Below are 17,406 nucleotides of genomic sequence, written 5' to 3'. Positions count from 1 at the left end.
GATATTTCTCTCATTTCCGTTAACCCTTCCTCTCTTTTATCCCCCTTTATGTTCATTTGGAATCACCAGTGAAGGGTGAGCATATACTTTATGTTTTGTTTGGAGTTTACTTACTTCTTAGAAAACTGTGCGGATGTATTTACTGCCGTTTCCCCCTCGCAGGTAAACTAACACATTATTCACATGTGAATCACAGTATGAAGGTCATTGTGAATAGAAACATTATGCACATTTTGCTCCACAGCTACTGTAACAAGGTTCACATGTGGCAATGTGTGTATTGGTGTGATCACATGTGTGAACTCTGCAAGAGACACATGTTGATAAACAGTAAGTCACCACATGTGTATTAACGCATCCTGACATGCAATGTGAATCAGTATATGAAGGGTTTTGTTCCAAAGTTAAAATGATTAGTAGCACAAAGTGAAAATATCAGAGTATCAGTAACAATTGGCTGCTTCAGATGATTTCTGTCTTTTTTTCTTTATATTGTGTGTGCATTGTACATGCAATATATCACTTTGGATATCAACTCTTCATATGATCACATATGATACAATCTGTCTTTCATATATGTCTGACTTCTTGAGTTTAGATGTTTAGACATCTGAAAATAGTTCCATCAAATAGTTCCCAGTCTTTACAACACAGATCGCTCCTTTTCAAGCAAAGGTCCTTACGATTCCTTCTCCTCTCTCACTCTTTCAGGTCTCCAACAAAGGTAAGATGCACATTTGATATAGTCTTTTTTTTGTTGTTGTTTTTCCAGTCTGGCACACCACTTAAACAGGGCTTCCCTTTCTGTCTTGCAGGGATCTCCGACAAACAATGTGTCTCCAACATCGACTCCAGCCAAATCTTCTAACGCTGTTCCCACACTGCAGCCTCCTCCCGGGGAGAGTGCTGCTGCTGCCCCGGCTGCTCCTGAACCTGCCGAAGAGTAAGCGATTGTTTCTCTCATGCCTTTCTGTGAACTCAAGTATTTGGAGTGCTTCACATCATTGCATCAAATATTTGGTTGTGGTCCTTTCATTTTGCAGCAGTAGATAATGTATTTGGATCGTTTATTTGGTCAGACCACCACTTTGATCTAGACTGAAATATCTCAACAACTATTCCATGCATTGCCATGAAAATGTATACACATATTCGTGGTCCCCAGAGGATGAATTTTACTGACTTTGGTGATCCCCTGACTTTTTGTCTTGTGCCATAGGGTTGATCCTTTTGGTTATAAATGAAATATGTTGACAAGTATTTGACTGATTTCCCTGAAATTTGCGAAAGATATTCCCTAGAAGATAAATTCTAATAACTTAACTAATAACAACTGGCAATCCCTTAACTTTTCCAGTTGCACCATCATCAGGTCAAATATTTTGTCCAATACAAAATACTTGTGAAGCTAATGATGAATCAAGCTGAAACTGTGTGCTTAGAACAACAGAGAGTAAAAGCATTACTTCTTGCAAAGATGAAGATGAAGATGAAGTGAATGTTCTCTCTCTCTCTCTCTCTCTCTGTTTCACTATGTTTCGGCCCAATTCTGCAGTTCTTTGTTGGATCTGGATCCACTGTCCTCCTCGGGTCCTTCAGCACCATCAGCTGCCCCTACATCTTGGGGAGGTAAGTCTAACTCCTTCAAATCAAATCAGCTAGTGGTTCATCTGAAAGAATGCACATTCACTATCAGCGTTTTCAGTACATTGATCCACTGTGAATGTAATACATTTTTTATTTTCTAATTGGTTTGTTTGTAGGAAATTTGATAGCTGAGTTTGTCATTTGAAATTCTTACATTTATATTGATTGTTGAACTAATACATATGAATGAAGTTGAATAAAACATGTATTTTCCCTGTCCACATGTCTGCTTCCACAGACCTTCTTGGATCAGGTGAGTGTTACTCTTTTCTTCACTTCACCTCCAGCCTCTAGACTAGACTAGTGTAAGCCTTAAATCATCCTCTGGGTTACCTCAATGTAACTGATGTTCATTTTCAACAAACTCTAATCTGTAATTGAGGTGACCTGGAAACAACATCAATGTCTTATTCCTAACTGAGCTTTCAGATAGACTTTAATGTATCAGTGTCACATGGTTACCTCCCTGTTTGTCTCCTCAAGCTGTTCTCTTTAGGCTGAGTAGTCTCTTTGTTTCTCTCTACCTTCCTTCTCTCCCCTCCCTCCACATGCTCCATTGTCTGTTTTTGGTTTTCAATGGGGGCTATTTTGGTTGGTTGTTTTTTATTTGCTGATTATGATCGGATGGTGTTGGATAATTTTGCAACTTTGATTTGGTTAAAATTTGGATTTTGCTTTGGTTGGTCAATTCCAAATTATGTTAATTGGGTTTGATTTGAATTGGACCTTGGTTTTGGCTTTTGTTCACTGTCTTTTTGAACGGTGACTCAACTGGTTATTTTTTATTGCTTTTTGGGGGTTTATTTTGGTGACTTACTTTGGGGATTTCAAACACCCCGTTGGTACTCGCAGAAATGGGCGATTCCTTGCTTTCTGAACCCACCCTCACGGCAGAACCCGCCCCCTCCCCTGCAGCAGCAACGCCCACTCCTGCAGCGGCAGAACCTGGAGTCTCTCTAGCTCCTCCCACTAGCACAGCAGCCGCCACCTCCCCTGGCGCCGCCAATATGGATCTGTTGGGAGGTCAGTGAGCTTCCAGAAAATTCTCTACGAAAGAATCACTCTGGGAAGCTCAACCCTAAAACCATCACACAATATGATAACACAGACATGCATGTCCAAACACCAACAGTATGTAGACAGAACTTTGCTGATTTATAAATGATATTGTCTGTATCTTGCAAGCAAAGTTACATCATCAAAAAGAAATCTTACCAATGCATTGATGCACACCTCCATCATTTTCAGCTGCCTCAAAATTATGGAGCCCCAACGTATTCAATATGAAATGAACAAATAAGTTATTATGAAATAATATGAATACATTGTGTAAAAGAAATACATGAATGAATGAAAATGATTGAATTGTAAAATAATTTCAAAAACTCTTCAATATTCAACTCAACACATTATTTCCTGGCCAGCCAGACCATTTTCTGCATGTCATTCCCCTACTCTCTTTCCCCAAGTTTCCTGTCCGACTTCACTATCCCTCTGAAATAAAGGAATAAAAATTCCCAATGAATAAATAAATCATAAAAGTGTTATTTGGAAAAATGTCAATATAAAATAAGAGAAAATGTTAAACTAAATGAACTCCAGTAAAACTTTAACTCTTAAAGTAAGAAGATAAATTTCACAATAAAGAGTTGAGTTTAATAATTTCTTCACAAATTATTGGGTTATTTATAAGTTTTATACAGTTAATGTATGCAATCACTTACTTATTTAATAATGACAACCTTGGGGTTGTCAAAATAAGGTTGGGTTGTCTATAAGTTTTATACAATTTATTCATGTGATTATTTATTTCATGATGAATTATTTATTTAATATTGACAATATTGGGGCTCCATACAAAATACTGTAGATCCAGCAGGATGATAATATACAACAAATAACACATTATGTAATTTTCTCTCTTACACACACACACACAAACACGTATATGTATGTATATATAGAGAGACACAATATTCCTCTAAAAATACAATCACAGGCATTTCTGTAATATGTAATTATGTACAGCCACGCACTCATGTTCGGCTTGCACATAAACATACTGCAACACCCATTCTCCACATGCGTCTTGTTTGATAGGCAGACATGCTTTTCTTTGACCTCAGTGAAAAGCAATTCTATCAAACCCTGTCACATGGCTACAGCTACACATGGCAGCTGTAACACTTGTAGATTTCAGTTTTATTCTGCTCATTGTGCAGTAGATTAATCCTTGCTGTAATGCCTCCTGTCTGTATTCCCATTTGTCTATTCACCTGTCAGTCATTAATGTCACATATCAATGCTGTATGCCACTGTTTCTTAGAGTTCAATACTGAGTGTAACAAGCACTGATTACTTTCTGTTGTCTACTTAAATCCTGCAACCTTACCTTTATTTTCCTGATGTTCTGTTTTCATCTTTATTTCTTTACCTGTCTCTGTCTCTCTGGGCGTTTCTCTTTGCTGGGGTTTGTGTGAACCTCAGATGCCTTTGCAACACCTGTCCCTGCCACTGAGGCCTCTGCAGCAGCAGCTGAAGGTGGGGCTGCCGCTACGCCTGCCCCAGCCGCCACCGCTGGAGCTGGTGGGTGACTGAGTCTGTCTTTGTGTGTGTGAGTGAGTATGTGTTTGAGTCAGTGGTGGAAAGTAACTAAGTACATGTGTAATTGTAATTACACTATTTCCACATCATCTACATGGATCATGAACTGGTGAGGATGGGTTTTGCCTGAGATATGCAGCTTTAGCCTCAATCTTTTAGCATGATACCTTGTATCTAGCCATCAAGTGCACATCTAAGACTATAAAAATCTAAAAATCCAACTGGAAATGGAGGTTTCAGCTCCTTGACCTAACGTTAGCTTAATAACCTAGTTAGCTAGCTGCAGCAGAAGTGATGTGCAAAAACAGAAAGCTTTGTTTTTAGGCTACTTTATACTAATGCTCCACCACTGGTTTGAGTGTCATGACCATGAACGAACAGTTTGTGTAGGTGAGAATGCTTGTGTGTGTGTGTGTGTGTGTGTGTGTGTGTGTGTGTGTGTGTGTGTGTGTGTGTGTGTGTGTGTGTGTGTGTGTGTGCGTGCGTGCGTGCGTGTGTGTGTGCTTTTATTGTTGGTCTCAAGTTTTCATCTCAGGGCTTTGTGTAGAGACAGTAGGCGTACAGATTCACTATTCATTTCTGCTGGTGTCTGGACAGTGCTATTGTTGTTACCATGGTGACTGAGGACAATGATCGTGCTTGTTTCTTATCTTTTGGCTTCAGAAGATTTGTGCTTTGTCTGTCATGGAGAAGGTTGCCTATGGCAATTGTTGGTTTTAGTTGTAGTTAAGCTGTGGTTGGTTCCTTAGGATTATATACAGCGAAGGACTTGCTTCAGTTCTTTGTCACTCTTTTTCATCTAAATGCCTTTTTTAGCTGTAATTGTTTCAACTGGCAGCAGGAGTGTGTTGGAGCTCTGCACATTTTCACCTCCCATCACTCCTCCCATGTGCTTTTCCATCTCTCTCTCCTCAGCTTTCATGATTTTAGCAGTATTTTCATCACCACCACATTGAACACACTGTGTGTCTGCCCTGTTTTGTATTAAACTAATTGTCTAACATTCCATCTTCCTCTCCATGTGTCACATCTCCACCTCACCCCCTCCACCCCACCTCTTCTCGAAAGATCTCTTCGCTCCCTCAGACGGTAACATCAGCGCAGCGTCTTCAGGTGTAGACCTCTTTGGCCTGATGACACTGGAGAATAATAACCTGGGTAGTTCGCTGGATGCCTGTTTTAGCTCTGTGGTGACCCATCCCTCCCCCTCCCCTTCCCCTTCACCGCTCTTCACCTCCACATCCAGCACCATCACCACCATTGCAACCATTTCAGCTCCCATAGCCCCCAGCGCCGCCAACCCAACGACTGACCTTTTCAGCGGTAAATGTTAGAGATTTGTGTGTTTCAATACTAATTTCGCTGTCTTGTCATATTGACTGGCATCTTCCTGGCTCTCTAGTCTGCTTGCCATCCTCTCCTCTCTTCTCTCATCACCGCTCTTTTGTTCTTTCCTTATTGATTTCATCAGGCTAATATGCACATATTGAAGGCCTCTTTCACTTCAGCATGGCTGCTGTGTGTGAGCATCACCACCATTTTAAACTGTTTGAGAGTTTTAATATTCCTGTCTCTGGGTGCGCATGTGTTTGTAGATCTCTTTGATTCCATGCCAGACAAAAACTTCACCAAAGCAGACCCCGCTCCCAGTGTTGACTTGTTTACAGCAGGTATACCCTACTGCACCCAGTCTGCCATCTCACGTGTGCTCCTACTCTCATATCCTGTCTTGCCGTGTCTGTTTTTTTCAGCTTTGTCCTTGGCTTTGATCAGGGAAGGAAAAAAAAGGAAATGAGATTGCTCCCTCATGGGTCAGCTAAAAGCTATTGAGCTGTCTGAAACGTTTACTAAATCACTATTACCCCTTCTGCTGTTCCAGCATGTACTGCGTGCTCTGCATTTGCAGTTGATAAATGTGCATTATAATGAATCACAGTCAATGGATCGTGTGTATTTGTGTGTATTCCTGTGAGTGTGCTGGGGCTCTAAACACCATCTCCACCTTGCCCTCCCCAGCGGATGTATTCATCTCCCCTGTCCCCACCCTCTCCGCCACAACCCCATCCAAAAGTGACACAGGAGCCTTTATGAGCCTGTTTGGCGGTGGGTGACTCACATGACTGCCTGCTCTCCCTCTGTCTCCCCTGTTCATGAACACATCACCAAGGAAGAGGAGGACAAAAAATGAAACTATTGATATTGATACTGATATCAGCACTGTCAGGATTTTCCTCTATAGTCACAACTGCAGAGTTTGTTGCTGCATATTGTACTTTTCCTATATATTAGCTCCATCATATTGTGTTCCCAATTAGAAATCATAGATTGGCTTCTTTGTGGGTAGATCATGGAAGTATTACAAGCAGATACCTGAAGCTTGGTCATGTTTAATAGTCAAATTATTTATGAGCCACAAGTTATGACTTTGGCTCAGGAGTTTTGTGTTTACTTTGTTTTTTAGTTCTTTATATCTTGCCTTAATGTGTTTATTCAAGGTTAGAGTCGTTAGACATGTGTCCACTGAAAATGAACTGGTATGAACACGTGTGTTTTGAAAATGCATGGGGATGCTTTTCTGTGACTGCTGAAAGAGTATGACATTATGATAAGACGTGTGTATGTGTTTATGTGTGTTTGTAAATTCCAAAAGCAATGTTTACCAGTTTTGTTAAAAATGAATGTGATTCTATATTTATCTCTTCAGCCTTCCTCTCTAATTCTCAACACTTTGGTTTGGCATTACCAGTGTGACGCTGAAGGCTGATTATTACCCCTTCTTTGCCCCTATGCTGCAATGGAAATGGCTCAACCTACTTTGACCTGGCATGGTTTGGTTTGGTATGTGTTGCGTTAACCTGCCAGAGTCCACAGGAGGAGATGCCTCAGCTGCTGCAGCTGCCGCTCCTGCTGCCCCCGGTGCTGAGCTCATGTCAGGTAAAAACCCTTAAATGTGAAGTGCCAGCCTGCATGCATATGTGTACGGTCGAGGGCATACCAACATGTTGCATATTTCCATTTCACTGTAACATGCCGCCTTATTGACCTTCTTTTCTAATGGGGTATATTGTTAGTTAAAGCCAATTTAATGACATCTTTCATTTAATTGTTAACAAGACGGTTGTTGCGTGGCCACTGTTTCTATTAACTTTGGTAATGGTTAATGAAAGAGTTTGCTGTTCTACATTTGATTTGATTTATACACTCATTCTTACACATTAAATTAGATTTCATATTTTTTATTTTGTTAACTTGAATGTAATTTTTTTTGCTTGACTACTTCTTGTTGGTTCAGTGTCAAAGTAAAGTCACTTCCGAGCCCTATGGATTTGCACTATGCCCATATATGGTCATGTTAGCATTATCATTGCATTGCCTGTATAGTCCCACTGTTATCAGTCTTTGGGGAAATTCCCCCAGTCTTCCCCACATTACATGAGCGTGCAACTGTTATCCATGCTAACTGTAACCATGGTAACGTGGGCCCTGCTCACCTGGTTCCTGGTCATCTCCTGTCCTGTGCCATTGGTCTGCATGTTATGTAACTGATGGTCTGCAATACTACTGCTTTAAGGCTTAACTCTTTCTTTCCCCCCTCTCTCTGTCATTTGCGCAATAACTTCTCATGGTTTCACTGTCACTCCCTCCTTTAAAACCTCATTGCATTTTCTCTCTCTCTCTCTCTCTCTGGCATCTCTGCTTTTTATTTTGCCCTCTTTCTCTCCTCCTTGCTCTCTCTCTCCATCTGGCTCTTGGGCTGGCTCATTGCTTGCTTCCTGCCATTTGATTGGGTGAGTTTCCTTGCTCTTTAACACGCTAATTTCCCACAGTGCACTGCTGCATTGCAGTGGTGAAAGGAAAGCTCAGCTGCACTGTCCCTTCCACCAACAGATGCATGATGGTTGCAAAGTGTGTGTGAAGTAGCAGTATTATTTAGTGCTTCTGTAGAATTTAACCCGGCTTCATTTTAGCTGCAGTGCTTTTGCCCTCATTATAGTTCCTGCTGCACTCACACACATACAGTAAAAACCTCAAGATAAACACTGAAAATATACAGTATTCTTGACACTGTGTATGATGTTATGATGGTAGATGTAGTTTGTCACATGTGGTAATACATTCAGATTTATATTTATCCCACATAATTACACTTGGATTAGACATATTTTCAGACTTACAAATTGCAATAGTAGTGAGCAACTGACCTGACAGATGTCTCCTGCAGCAGATATGACTACAATATAAACAGATTCTGTCCTAAAATGACAAAACATTTCAGGATATAAATACGCTAAAATTGGCAATTTTAGCATACTTCACATCTTTTTTATGACATTAACTTACTCTCTAGTATTTCACATTCCAGTGCTCCTCTCTTCTCTCTGTTGTCATGGAGACACCTATTGGTTGTCATGGTAATCCCCAGTAGTAAGGAGGTCTACTACTGAGTGTGAGGATAGCTTGCACTGAAGAATGCTAATAACTCCCTCCGTCTCCCCTCATCTCCTTCCTTGCCCCCACCCCACCCCCCAACCCCTTCTTCCTGTAGTATTTGATGGACTAGGGGATGTAATGAAGCCCACTGTGACCCCTCAGGCGGGTGATGTTGACACCTCTATGGCTAACATGGCAAGTAGTAAGTAGTCATTTAGATTAACTGAGACAATATCATAGATACTGATTGAAAGGAATAGTTCAGCATTTTGGGACATTCGCTTTTTTGGAAGGAGTAAGATGAGAAGATCAAAACTTCTCTCATGTCTCGGCATTAAATATAGATTTAGAGCAGGGTGGTGATTAGCTTAGCATAGCATACAGACAGGAAATATGGGGAAACAGCTAGCCTGGCTTTCTCTGATGTTCTAAAATGCTCCTACAATCACTTCTAAAGATAAGAAATCAACATGTTTGTATTTCATGTGGCTCGATGAATGGTGGTCAATCACTCTGCCACTTTGATCCAGTCTGAAATGTGTCAGCAGCTATTGCCTGGATATAGCCATGAAATGTTGGTACATAGATTCATGTTTCCCTCATTATATGAATTGTAATAACTTTGGTGATCCATTTACTTTTCATTCTGACCATCATCAGGTCAAAAATTTTATTTGTCCATTACTTTGGTTTAAGTAGTGGCATTGTCATCAACCTCAGCTGTACTTTGTATTTAGTGCTAATTAAGATGGTAAACATGTTAAACATTATATCTACTAAGCATCAGCATTGTGGATATGTTAGCCTGCTCATGTTAGCATTTAGCTCAAGTACAAAACATTTGTGGTTGTATGAGGACTTATGTGCTGTAGAATATTTTTGGCAGCCAGGCAAAGTGACTTCCCAAAGTCTTTTCATCGCACAGCCAGAGACACTGCACAGAGGTGCTAATACGGACATATTGTTGTTCGTATGGAAGTAAATACAATTGAATTGTAGTGTTTACATAACTTTTTTCGAATGAATTAAACAGAGATACAACGTGTTCATCAGTGAGGTTTGGAGGGGTTACTAATTTGGAGAAAGTCGGGCTAGCTATTTCCCTCTGCTTCCAGTCTTTCTGCTAAGCTATGGTAAACTAATCGAGCTCGAGCTCCATACTTAACTAACAGATGTGACTGGTATGGATCATCTCCTCTAACTCTCAGAATCAAAGCGAGTAATGCATTTTCCCAAAATGTTGACCTACTGCTTTAATTCAACTTGTAATTTGCAACTTTGTAATAATGTCACTAAGTGAAAACAGTGATTTTGCAGTCTCTTTTTCTCTCTCTCTCTCTCTCTCTCTCTCTCTTTCTTTGTCTCAGATCTCACAATGGGAACCGCAGCGGCCCCTCAGGTAGCTCCCCCCAGTTGGGGTGCTCCCATGGTAAATGTTGTCTGTGTCTTATAGCATGGAGTGGAGCTGCATGGCAGCGACAGACAGGGCATACCTGTAGCAGCAATCACAAGCATTGCCTTCATCTGGCTCTCCAGGTTCCAGGTCCAAACTCAGAGCTAGGAACGTGTTGCAGTGAAGCAAGGAAACAAGATTTATAACAAACCTCAATCGAACTATAACTTACTGGTGGAATTTATTTAAATGACACATGTCATAGGACCTCTAACAGAGCATGTGCACTGTGAGTAAATATATAGAAAACTGTCAAAAGCAAGGGCAGAAATTTAGGCAGTTTTAACATGAAGGCTGGTTCAAAACGTGTTTTATATTCATGGAATATCTACTGGAGAGTGATGAAGTGGCAAATGATTGAGTGCCAAATTCAGAAGCTGTTGCTTGGGAACAGCTTCTCCTAAGTTTGTATTTTCTTTAAAGGCTGATAGCGTCCAGGCAAGACACCTGGTTTTCCCCCTCATAGCTGAGCTCACTCCTCCATCAACACATTTGCTTCTTATGGATATTTCAGTTGTCTTTTTGGCAACAATAGATCTGACACATCTGAGGACTTACTTCAGCAAGCTTCCCCTCTACTCTCAAACTCCTTGTGCATGTGTAAATAAATGATACAAACTCATAGGTTAAGTTAGGGTCTTTCTTGTGCCATGTCTGTCTTCATTCAGTGTGTGCCAGTCTATGTGTTTTCACCATTACTTTTGTATGTTGCCAGAAAACATTCTAGCATTGTGTACCGTTTCTTTTCCTATGTGTGTACATTGTCTTGCAGTGTGTGTCTGTCTCGTATGTAGTGTAGTAACATCCCAACTCCTCCTCTCCCTCCCCTCCCCTCCCCTCCACACCTTTAGACCGTACCCATGGGTGTCCCTCCTTTTATGGGGACTCACCCCAGCTTCGGCATGGTAAGACCACCAGTCCACTCCAGTAATGTCCCTAAACCAGTCTGGACATTACTGGACATTGATGGACAATGACTCCCTTTAGGTGGCCCTCACACCCATCAGAAAGCCAACAATGTGTCTTACTGTCTCTTTTTCTTCTTGTCTGTCTGTCTGTGTAAGCCCGGAGCACCAGGTGTTGGAGCTCCCATGATGCCCATGGTGAGGCCAGGGTTCCCTGCAACCGGAGCAACCCCCGGAGCACCGGTAACATACTCATTTTTAAATTGGATTATACACACAAAGTTATGACACATTCATATCTGAAGGTCACATCTGCTCTAACAAAAGTAGTTGAAGTGCTAAAAGTAGATGTGTCTGCAGATGTCTCCTGGAATGGCCCAGAGTCCCAGAAAGCCTCCCCCACCCAGGAACGCTCTGGATGACCTCAATATTAAGGACTTCATGTAGACTGACTGACCCATAAACCCCCAAGGTACGTGTGCTGTAGTGAGGGTTATCTGTTCATCTGGAACCTGAGATAATAACCTCTGATGATTTCATAGTGATGTCATGAGGGATATCTCAGCTTGGGCTTGGAGACTACAAATTATTAACAGGAGGTCTATGCTACCAACTGTAGGTGTTGAATTTGAAAGACGTGGAGATTTGCCATACTATTTGTTTTATTATGGGAAATGTATCTCACCATCTACTGCTTTAGTTCTCACCCCCTGCTTCATGGAAGTGCAACAATGAATTGCTGCCCCTTTACAGCCTGTGAACCGTTGCATTAGAGTTGTTGATGTTAAGGACAGTTTTGAAAACTGATTTTGTGAGCAGCTGGACTGACACACCACTTCAGAAATGTTATTTGCATTAAGATATCTGACCATTTTTGAATGTAGCTCCTTGTAGATTTTTGACTACAATAAAGTCTGACAAGAGTCTGATCATAGTTTTTGTTTTAGTGTATCTGAATCTTTGTGTCCGTCTGTAGTGGGCCAACAGGTGCAGGGTGGAAGTTGAGGATACTTCTTTTCTTCTTTTTTTTTTACTTTTTGAGTAATCTAAGTAATATTTAGTGTGTTGGGTGGGGCTGGCAGCCCATGTGCCGGTGTTCCCGTTGGGACCCCAACTTTATTAGACCTGACCTATTTCTCTTGAGAGCACTTGCTTTAATCAAGTCTCCATCCCTTATCTCTCTGTGTCCCTCTCTGTAGGTTTGTCATTGTGTCTGGAGCTCCGTGGATGTGGATGTCTGCACTTTCCCACTGCCTCTCCTCAGTCATGCCCCAGCCCCTCAGCCAACCAGCCATCACATCTATGATCTTTGCCCTCTGACCTCCTACCAGCCACGACCCCCCCCCCCGGAAAAAAAAACCCTGCCCCCCCTTATCTAATGTTGTAGCACAACTGTGAATGTGAACCCTAGATACAGAAAACAAAATTCCGTTTATGTGTGTGTGGGTGTGGGTGTAATTCAGTGTTAACCTTTACTTAATATACTTCTGAAAAATGAAAAAAAAAAAAGATTAATGTGTATTTAGATTCACTCTGGATTTCTGCGTATCAGCTGACTTGGAATGGTGGATATATGTTGGTTTCTTTGCGCATCTCCCCGACGAGGACTGTGTTGTTAAATGTGGACTGTGTTCGGTGTGTGTAACTTCACTGGCCAACCCCCACTCCAACTCCTTTACCCCTGTCGTCCCAACTAATACTGAGCTATGTTTATGTCATTAAAGACTTGGTTGTTCCTATATCTGCTTGGCCATCCATCCTCCCACCTGTCTACTTCAAGTTTTTGGAGATCGATTCTTAATCAAAATGTACCTGAAAACCACTTGCACTGCAAATCGGGACTTATCATCGAACACATCACGTAGTGTTCAGTTTCATTTTTACTTTATCTTTTTGTAGGGATTGTATGAACATGCAAAAATTTGTGAAATGTGTTCAAATTGACATATGCATTTTAGACTATTTTAAATGATAGATTATACATATTTTCTTTAATCTTTATTTTGAGAGAATAAAAGTGTATCATATATTTTTAGTTACATCAAATTATATCGTTGAAAAAGAAGCAAGTAGACTCAAAAACGTCCCTCCTTTGTACATACATCTGTAATCAGAGGCAGTATTGAATGGAAACTTTGCCCTGAGTGTTTACTGTTGCGCCCTCTGCTGGTGTGGAGTGATACTGCATTGTAGCATGCAACACAGGTCAATTTGAGATGCAATCTGCATAATACTCTCTAAGAGCTCCTTTCTTTGTCTCAGTCTCCACATGAAATGACGTCATGTTAAAGTGGAAATCAAAGAGACAAGGAAGCATCCGTGTACGTGATTGGAATGTGGCCTCAGTACTCTTTGGGTCATTTGTGACGCAGCAGCGGTCGGTACATTTGTTCATGTACTGTCACTGGAAGTCTTGGGGACTCTCACCGTAAAGTACTCAAGTATACGCTGGATGTTCTGTGTGTTGTTTATTTCCAAAAGTGACTGTATCTTAATCCATTGTGGCATTAACAAAGTGTTGAAAGAAAAATAAAGATGACTATGATACATAAAAACAAAAAGAATGTGGATAAATAATGTTTGCTAAGTATTCATATGAAGGCTGTGATGTTTTTTTTTTTCTTTCTTTTTTTTTCTTTTTTTTGGTTATTATCGATGGCATCGCCCTCCCTCCCTCACCCCCACCTGCATGTGAGTCCAAATGAGATACAATAAAAGACAAATACACTGATCCAAACAATCCTCTCGGCTCATCACTTATCTCTGGTCTGCTTTCGTCAGCTTGTTTTATCAACATGAATTATTTGCGTTAAAAGAAAATGTGTGGCCAGGTCAATAACAGGCAGAATTACAATACAACACAATATGACACACACACACACACACACACACACACACACACACACACACACACACACACACATATATATATATATATATATATATATATGTGTGTGTGTGTGTGTGGTGTGTGTACACTCAGATTTTTCTTGAAGTGTAGTGAATGAGGACCAACAGGCTATCACCAGTACTGCAAAAACAAACAAGCAAGAAGTTTACACTGTTCAACATGTGAGAACATAATAATATTTTGTCTTTCCCTTTACATAATTACAGTTTCAGTTAATTACAGTGATATAAATTAAGTGTTTCAAAGACAGACAAACAATTGTGGTCTTTAGAAAAGGTAACAATGAAATTCTGTCAAAAAACCAACTCAAATTTAGACACTTTGCATGTTTTTTGCCATTTTTGAGTCATTCATATTATGTGATTTCCACAGTCTCTAAATGAAGTGATAAATGACTGAACAGGTTGCAGATCCAGAATCAGGGACATTTGCAACAGTCATGGATTAAAGGTTTGCTGATACGGCCTGACACTGAAGAGGTGAGCTGGTTTCACATCAGGTCGGGCTGGTATGTATAAAGCTGCTCAGAGTGAAATTTTGGTTTAAAGGCATCAGATTTTTTAAGAAGACCAAAAGGTCATTTTGCTTTCATTTTACAATGTTAGTGCTCTGCTCTCTTTTAAGCAATAGTTCATTTTTAGGTCAACGCCTACTACTACTGTATCCTTTTTGGGCTCATTTAAGATTTGTATGAAAAATATCCCATATATTGCATATTGATATTGTAACTATAACTGTACAAAAACATCTTTTATGTGCTTTCTTCTTGTATGTTGCAATATACTGAAACATATAATGTTGGTTACAGTGAATGATGTGACAAGATATGCATGGGGGCCTCTCTATTGGCTGTTTCAGTGCTTGAGGGCATTTTGGGAGGGAGGACATGATTGTAAGTCTTGTTTTACAACAATTAGGAATCACTGCAGTCAGCATTTAAGCAAAGCATCTAAGTCCTACTTTTTTACCAAAAATGTTCCGACTCAGAAGTCAGAGCTTTGACCATCTTAAGACCAGTTCTTTGATGTTTTATACACAGCAGCCCTGATCTTTGAGTCTAGTAGAAAGTGACAACGGATTTACTCTCTTGGAGATCCACTGCTCTGTAAGTTCAGACCACTTCACAAAGACTTGGATCTCCGTGGATCCAGTGACAGATCTGGGCATACTTGGGAGGAGTGATCCTCACAGCAACATTAAAGTCCCTCAGCTCACCTCCGTCCGCCTCCACCAACTGATGGCCTGAGAAAACCCCAATCACCCTCCTCTGCCACTTCCCTTTCCTGTCTACATCTCCCGCTTCCTGTCTCAGACGAATGTAAACACCTGCACCTGTCGCGCCGGACTGCGCGTCACAGTGCTGGTACAACAAATCGTCAGACTCCTTTGCCACAGAGCAAAAACGATAAACCACCTTCTCGTCTCCACGCCCGTCCAGCAGGCTTTTGTCAGCATCATAGCCTGAGAAGTGGATCCGTGCCAGGGGAGCATCAGAGGGAGCCACTCCGAGCCTCATGTACTTTTGTTTGATTTGTCGTTTCAGCTCCAGAAGGGCGTAATTGTAGTCAGACGAAACTGAGTTGGTGGAGCTCTTGGCTTGGATCCATCCTTGAGGGATTCGGGTTTGTTTAACCCGCGTCCAACGGAAGACCGGCTGCCTTCTGGGTTCAACACCGCGCCGAACACGGCTGAGACGCTTACGTTTCCTTCCTCTTTCAAACTCATCTATATTTCCATCGTCAGCCAACACATGACTTTTCTCTCTTCTTCCTCTGGGTCTCCTAGCTTTGCCTCCATTTCTTCCTCTCACTACATCTCCATCTATACTATTCTGCTCCTCACCTTCCTCCATTAACTGCTCTTCTTTCCCCTCACCTGTCTCCACCTCTCCTCTCCTCCCACCCCTCCGCCGCCCTCCTCTCCTCCTTCCCCCTCTTCTTTTTTTGGTTTTGAGCTGCAGCACTCCTACTTTAAGCCTGCTGGCACTCTCTAGGTAGTCACTCCCATCGTGGATGCAGTGTGCTGCCGTCAGCACATGTTTCGGAGACACCAGGACTCCAGAGCAGCCTGTGGAGAGGCGAACTGCAGTCGCGAACGGGTAGTTGGTGATAAAATGCGAATCAGAGATCACAAAGCGTCCATCTGCTCCGTAAATCTGTCGTTTCCTCCGGGTACTTGTTTGTGAATGGGCTGGTGTTCTTGCAGACGTCTTATTAAAACCCTGCAAACTGATATTTGTGTGTGTGCGCGTGCCGTTCTCATACATCGTCTCATATCCCAGAAGCCTCTCTTGCTCAGTCTGGTCGATAGGTGTTAGGCTGCCCTGACACTCTATCCCACAGAGTGTCTTTGCCCTTCCTTTCTCCTCATCCTCCTCCTGCCCTCTGAACAAAGGGGTGTTTAAAAGCTGCGTGTGTGTGTCCAGCAGCACCGGGAGGCTCTGCTTGGTCCACACGTACGCCTCGCTGTTCCCTTCTTTACCAAAACCTCCAGAAACTGTCAGGGAAGCCGCACAGAGCAGCAGACACATGTGTTTGAGGCCCATTCCGCTAAAAAGAAAGAGACAAAGACAGAAATACTTAGGTGTTGGAGAGAATTGACCTCATGGATCCTTCTAGAGATGGAAAAGATTGAAATGGTGAGGAGAAAGTGAAATGGTAAAGAGTGTCAGGCTTGAGAGAGAGCCTCCACACTTCTCTCTCAAGTAGCATTCACGTTGAGTTTCCATATTATTTTGGCAGCAGAGGGCGCACGTGCTCAAATTCTAAATAAGTCTCTTGGCAGAAAAGTGAGTGATGTCTGTGATATTTTTGTTTTATATTGACACGAGGCATCTGCAGTTGAATTAATAGGATTAAAACAGAGGCAATGCTATGATTAGTAGATGCAACAGTCTAAGTTAACTGTCACTTAGTTGCACAAACAACAGTTGAAGCATGTATAATATTATCTATGTATAATATTATTCTATTAGACTCTATAAACATCTTGGAAAAGAACTTAGACAAGTCTGTAGCGCAGGATAATTAGGACACATTATGTGCAAATAGGAGATACACAAAAAAAACATAGCTTTTGTAAGTATCAAGAGGAAAGCTAGTGATGTGAGATTAATTTTTTTTTTTACTTCGTGCCTAATTGATACAAAAATGCCGCTTGAAAAAGAGACGCAAAGAATACAAATTCAAAAATGTTCCTACCTGCAAAACATCCAAAAACACCTCAACAACTTCCAGTCAATGTTCTCCTTCTCATTAATAAAAAATCCCCTCTATCCAAACGGCTTCCAGCAGACTGGGATCCATCATTTCCTGGGCTCAAAAAAAGAGTGGAACGCAAATAGAAGCTGCGGAGCAAGATCCTATTGGAAACCTAGATCCCACTCTGATGCAGAAAAAAGTGACCGCCAGACAGGCAGAACGTGGGTGGGAGTCGGCCAGGAGGATGAAAGCATG

The 17,406-nt window shown here is 41.4% G+C and overlaps 2 protein-coding genes across 17 annotated transcripts in view; one reads left to right on the top strand and one right to left on the bottom strand.

The window, feature by feature from the left end:
- The window catches only part of LOC130187634 (clathrin coat assembly protein AP180-like), a 24,451-nt gene extending 10,680 nt beyond the window's left edge, over positions 1–13,771 (top strand). The window contains exons 11-23 of one of the 16 annotated variants that reach the window (XM_056405414.1): positions 712–724; positions 816–943; positions 1,556–1,629; positions 1,886–1,900; positions 2,500–2,670; positions 4,135–4,233; positions 5,847–5,921; positions 7,114–7,185; positions 8,798–8,884; positions 10,050–10,111; positions 11,200–11,283; positions 11,401–11,512; positions 12,240–13,771. In XM_056405414.1, the coding sequence (XP_056261389.1) occupies positions 712–724; positions 816–943; positions 1,556–1,629; positions 1,886–1,900; positions 2,500–2,670; positions 4,135–4,233; positions 5,847–5,921; positions 7,114–7,185; positions 8,798–8,884; positions 10,050–10,111; positions 11,200–11,283; positions 11,401–11,487 (967 nt within the window). In that variant the 3' untranslated portion in view covers positions 11,488–11,512; positions 12,240–13,771. Of the gene's footprint in view, positions 1–69; positions 95–711; positions 725–815; positions 944–1,555; positions 1,630–1,885; positions 1,901–2,499; positions 2,671–4,134; positions 4,234–5,319; positions 5,575–5,846; positions 7,086–7,113; positions 7,186–8,797; positions 8,885–10,049; positions 10,112–11,199; positions 11,284–11,400; positions 11,513–12,239 lie in introns of those variants that run through there. The other 15 variants (XM_056405403.1, XM_056405402.1, XM_056405398.1 and 12 more) reach the window with 15 other exon arrangements.
- LOC130187635 (serine protease 23-like) lies at positions 13,620–17,406 on the bottom strand. Its single transcript, XM_056405415.1, has 2 exons — positions 17,152–17,406; positions 13,620–16,500 (listed from the first exon to the last, which is right to left on the bottom strand). The coding sequence occupies exons 1-2, from the start codon at positions 17,160–17,162 to the stop codon at positions 15,063–15,065; spliced, it is 1,449 nt and encodes a 482-aa protein (XP_056261390.1). The 5' UTR covers positions 17,163–17,406; the 3' UTR covers positions 13,620–15,062.

The sequence above is a fragment of the Seriola aureovittata genome, chromosome 19, assembly GCF_021018895.1.
Source record: "Seriola aureovittata isolate HTS-2021-v1 ecotype China chromosome 19, ASM2101889v1, whole genome shotgun sequence".
In the NCBI taxonomy this organism is placed as follows: domain Eukaryota; kingdom Metazoa; phylum Chordata; class Actinopteri; order Carangiformes; family Carangidae; genus Seriola; species Seriola aureovittata.
Note: the sequence above shows the minus strand (reverse complement) of the source record. Positions and strands in the feature narration are given on the sequence as shown.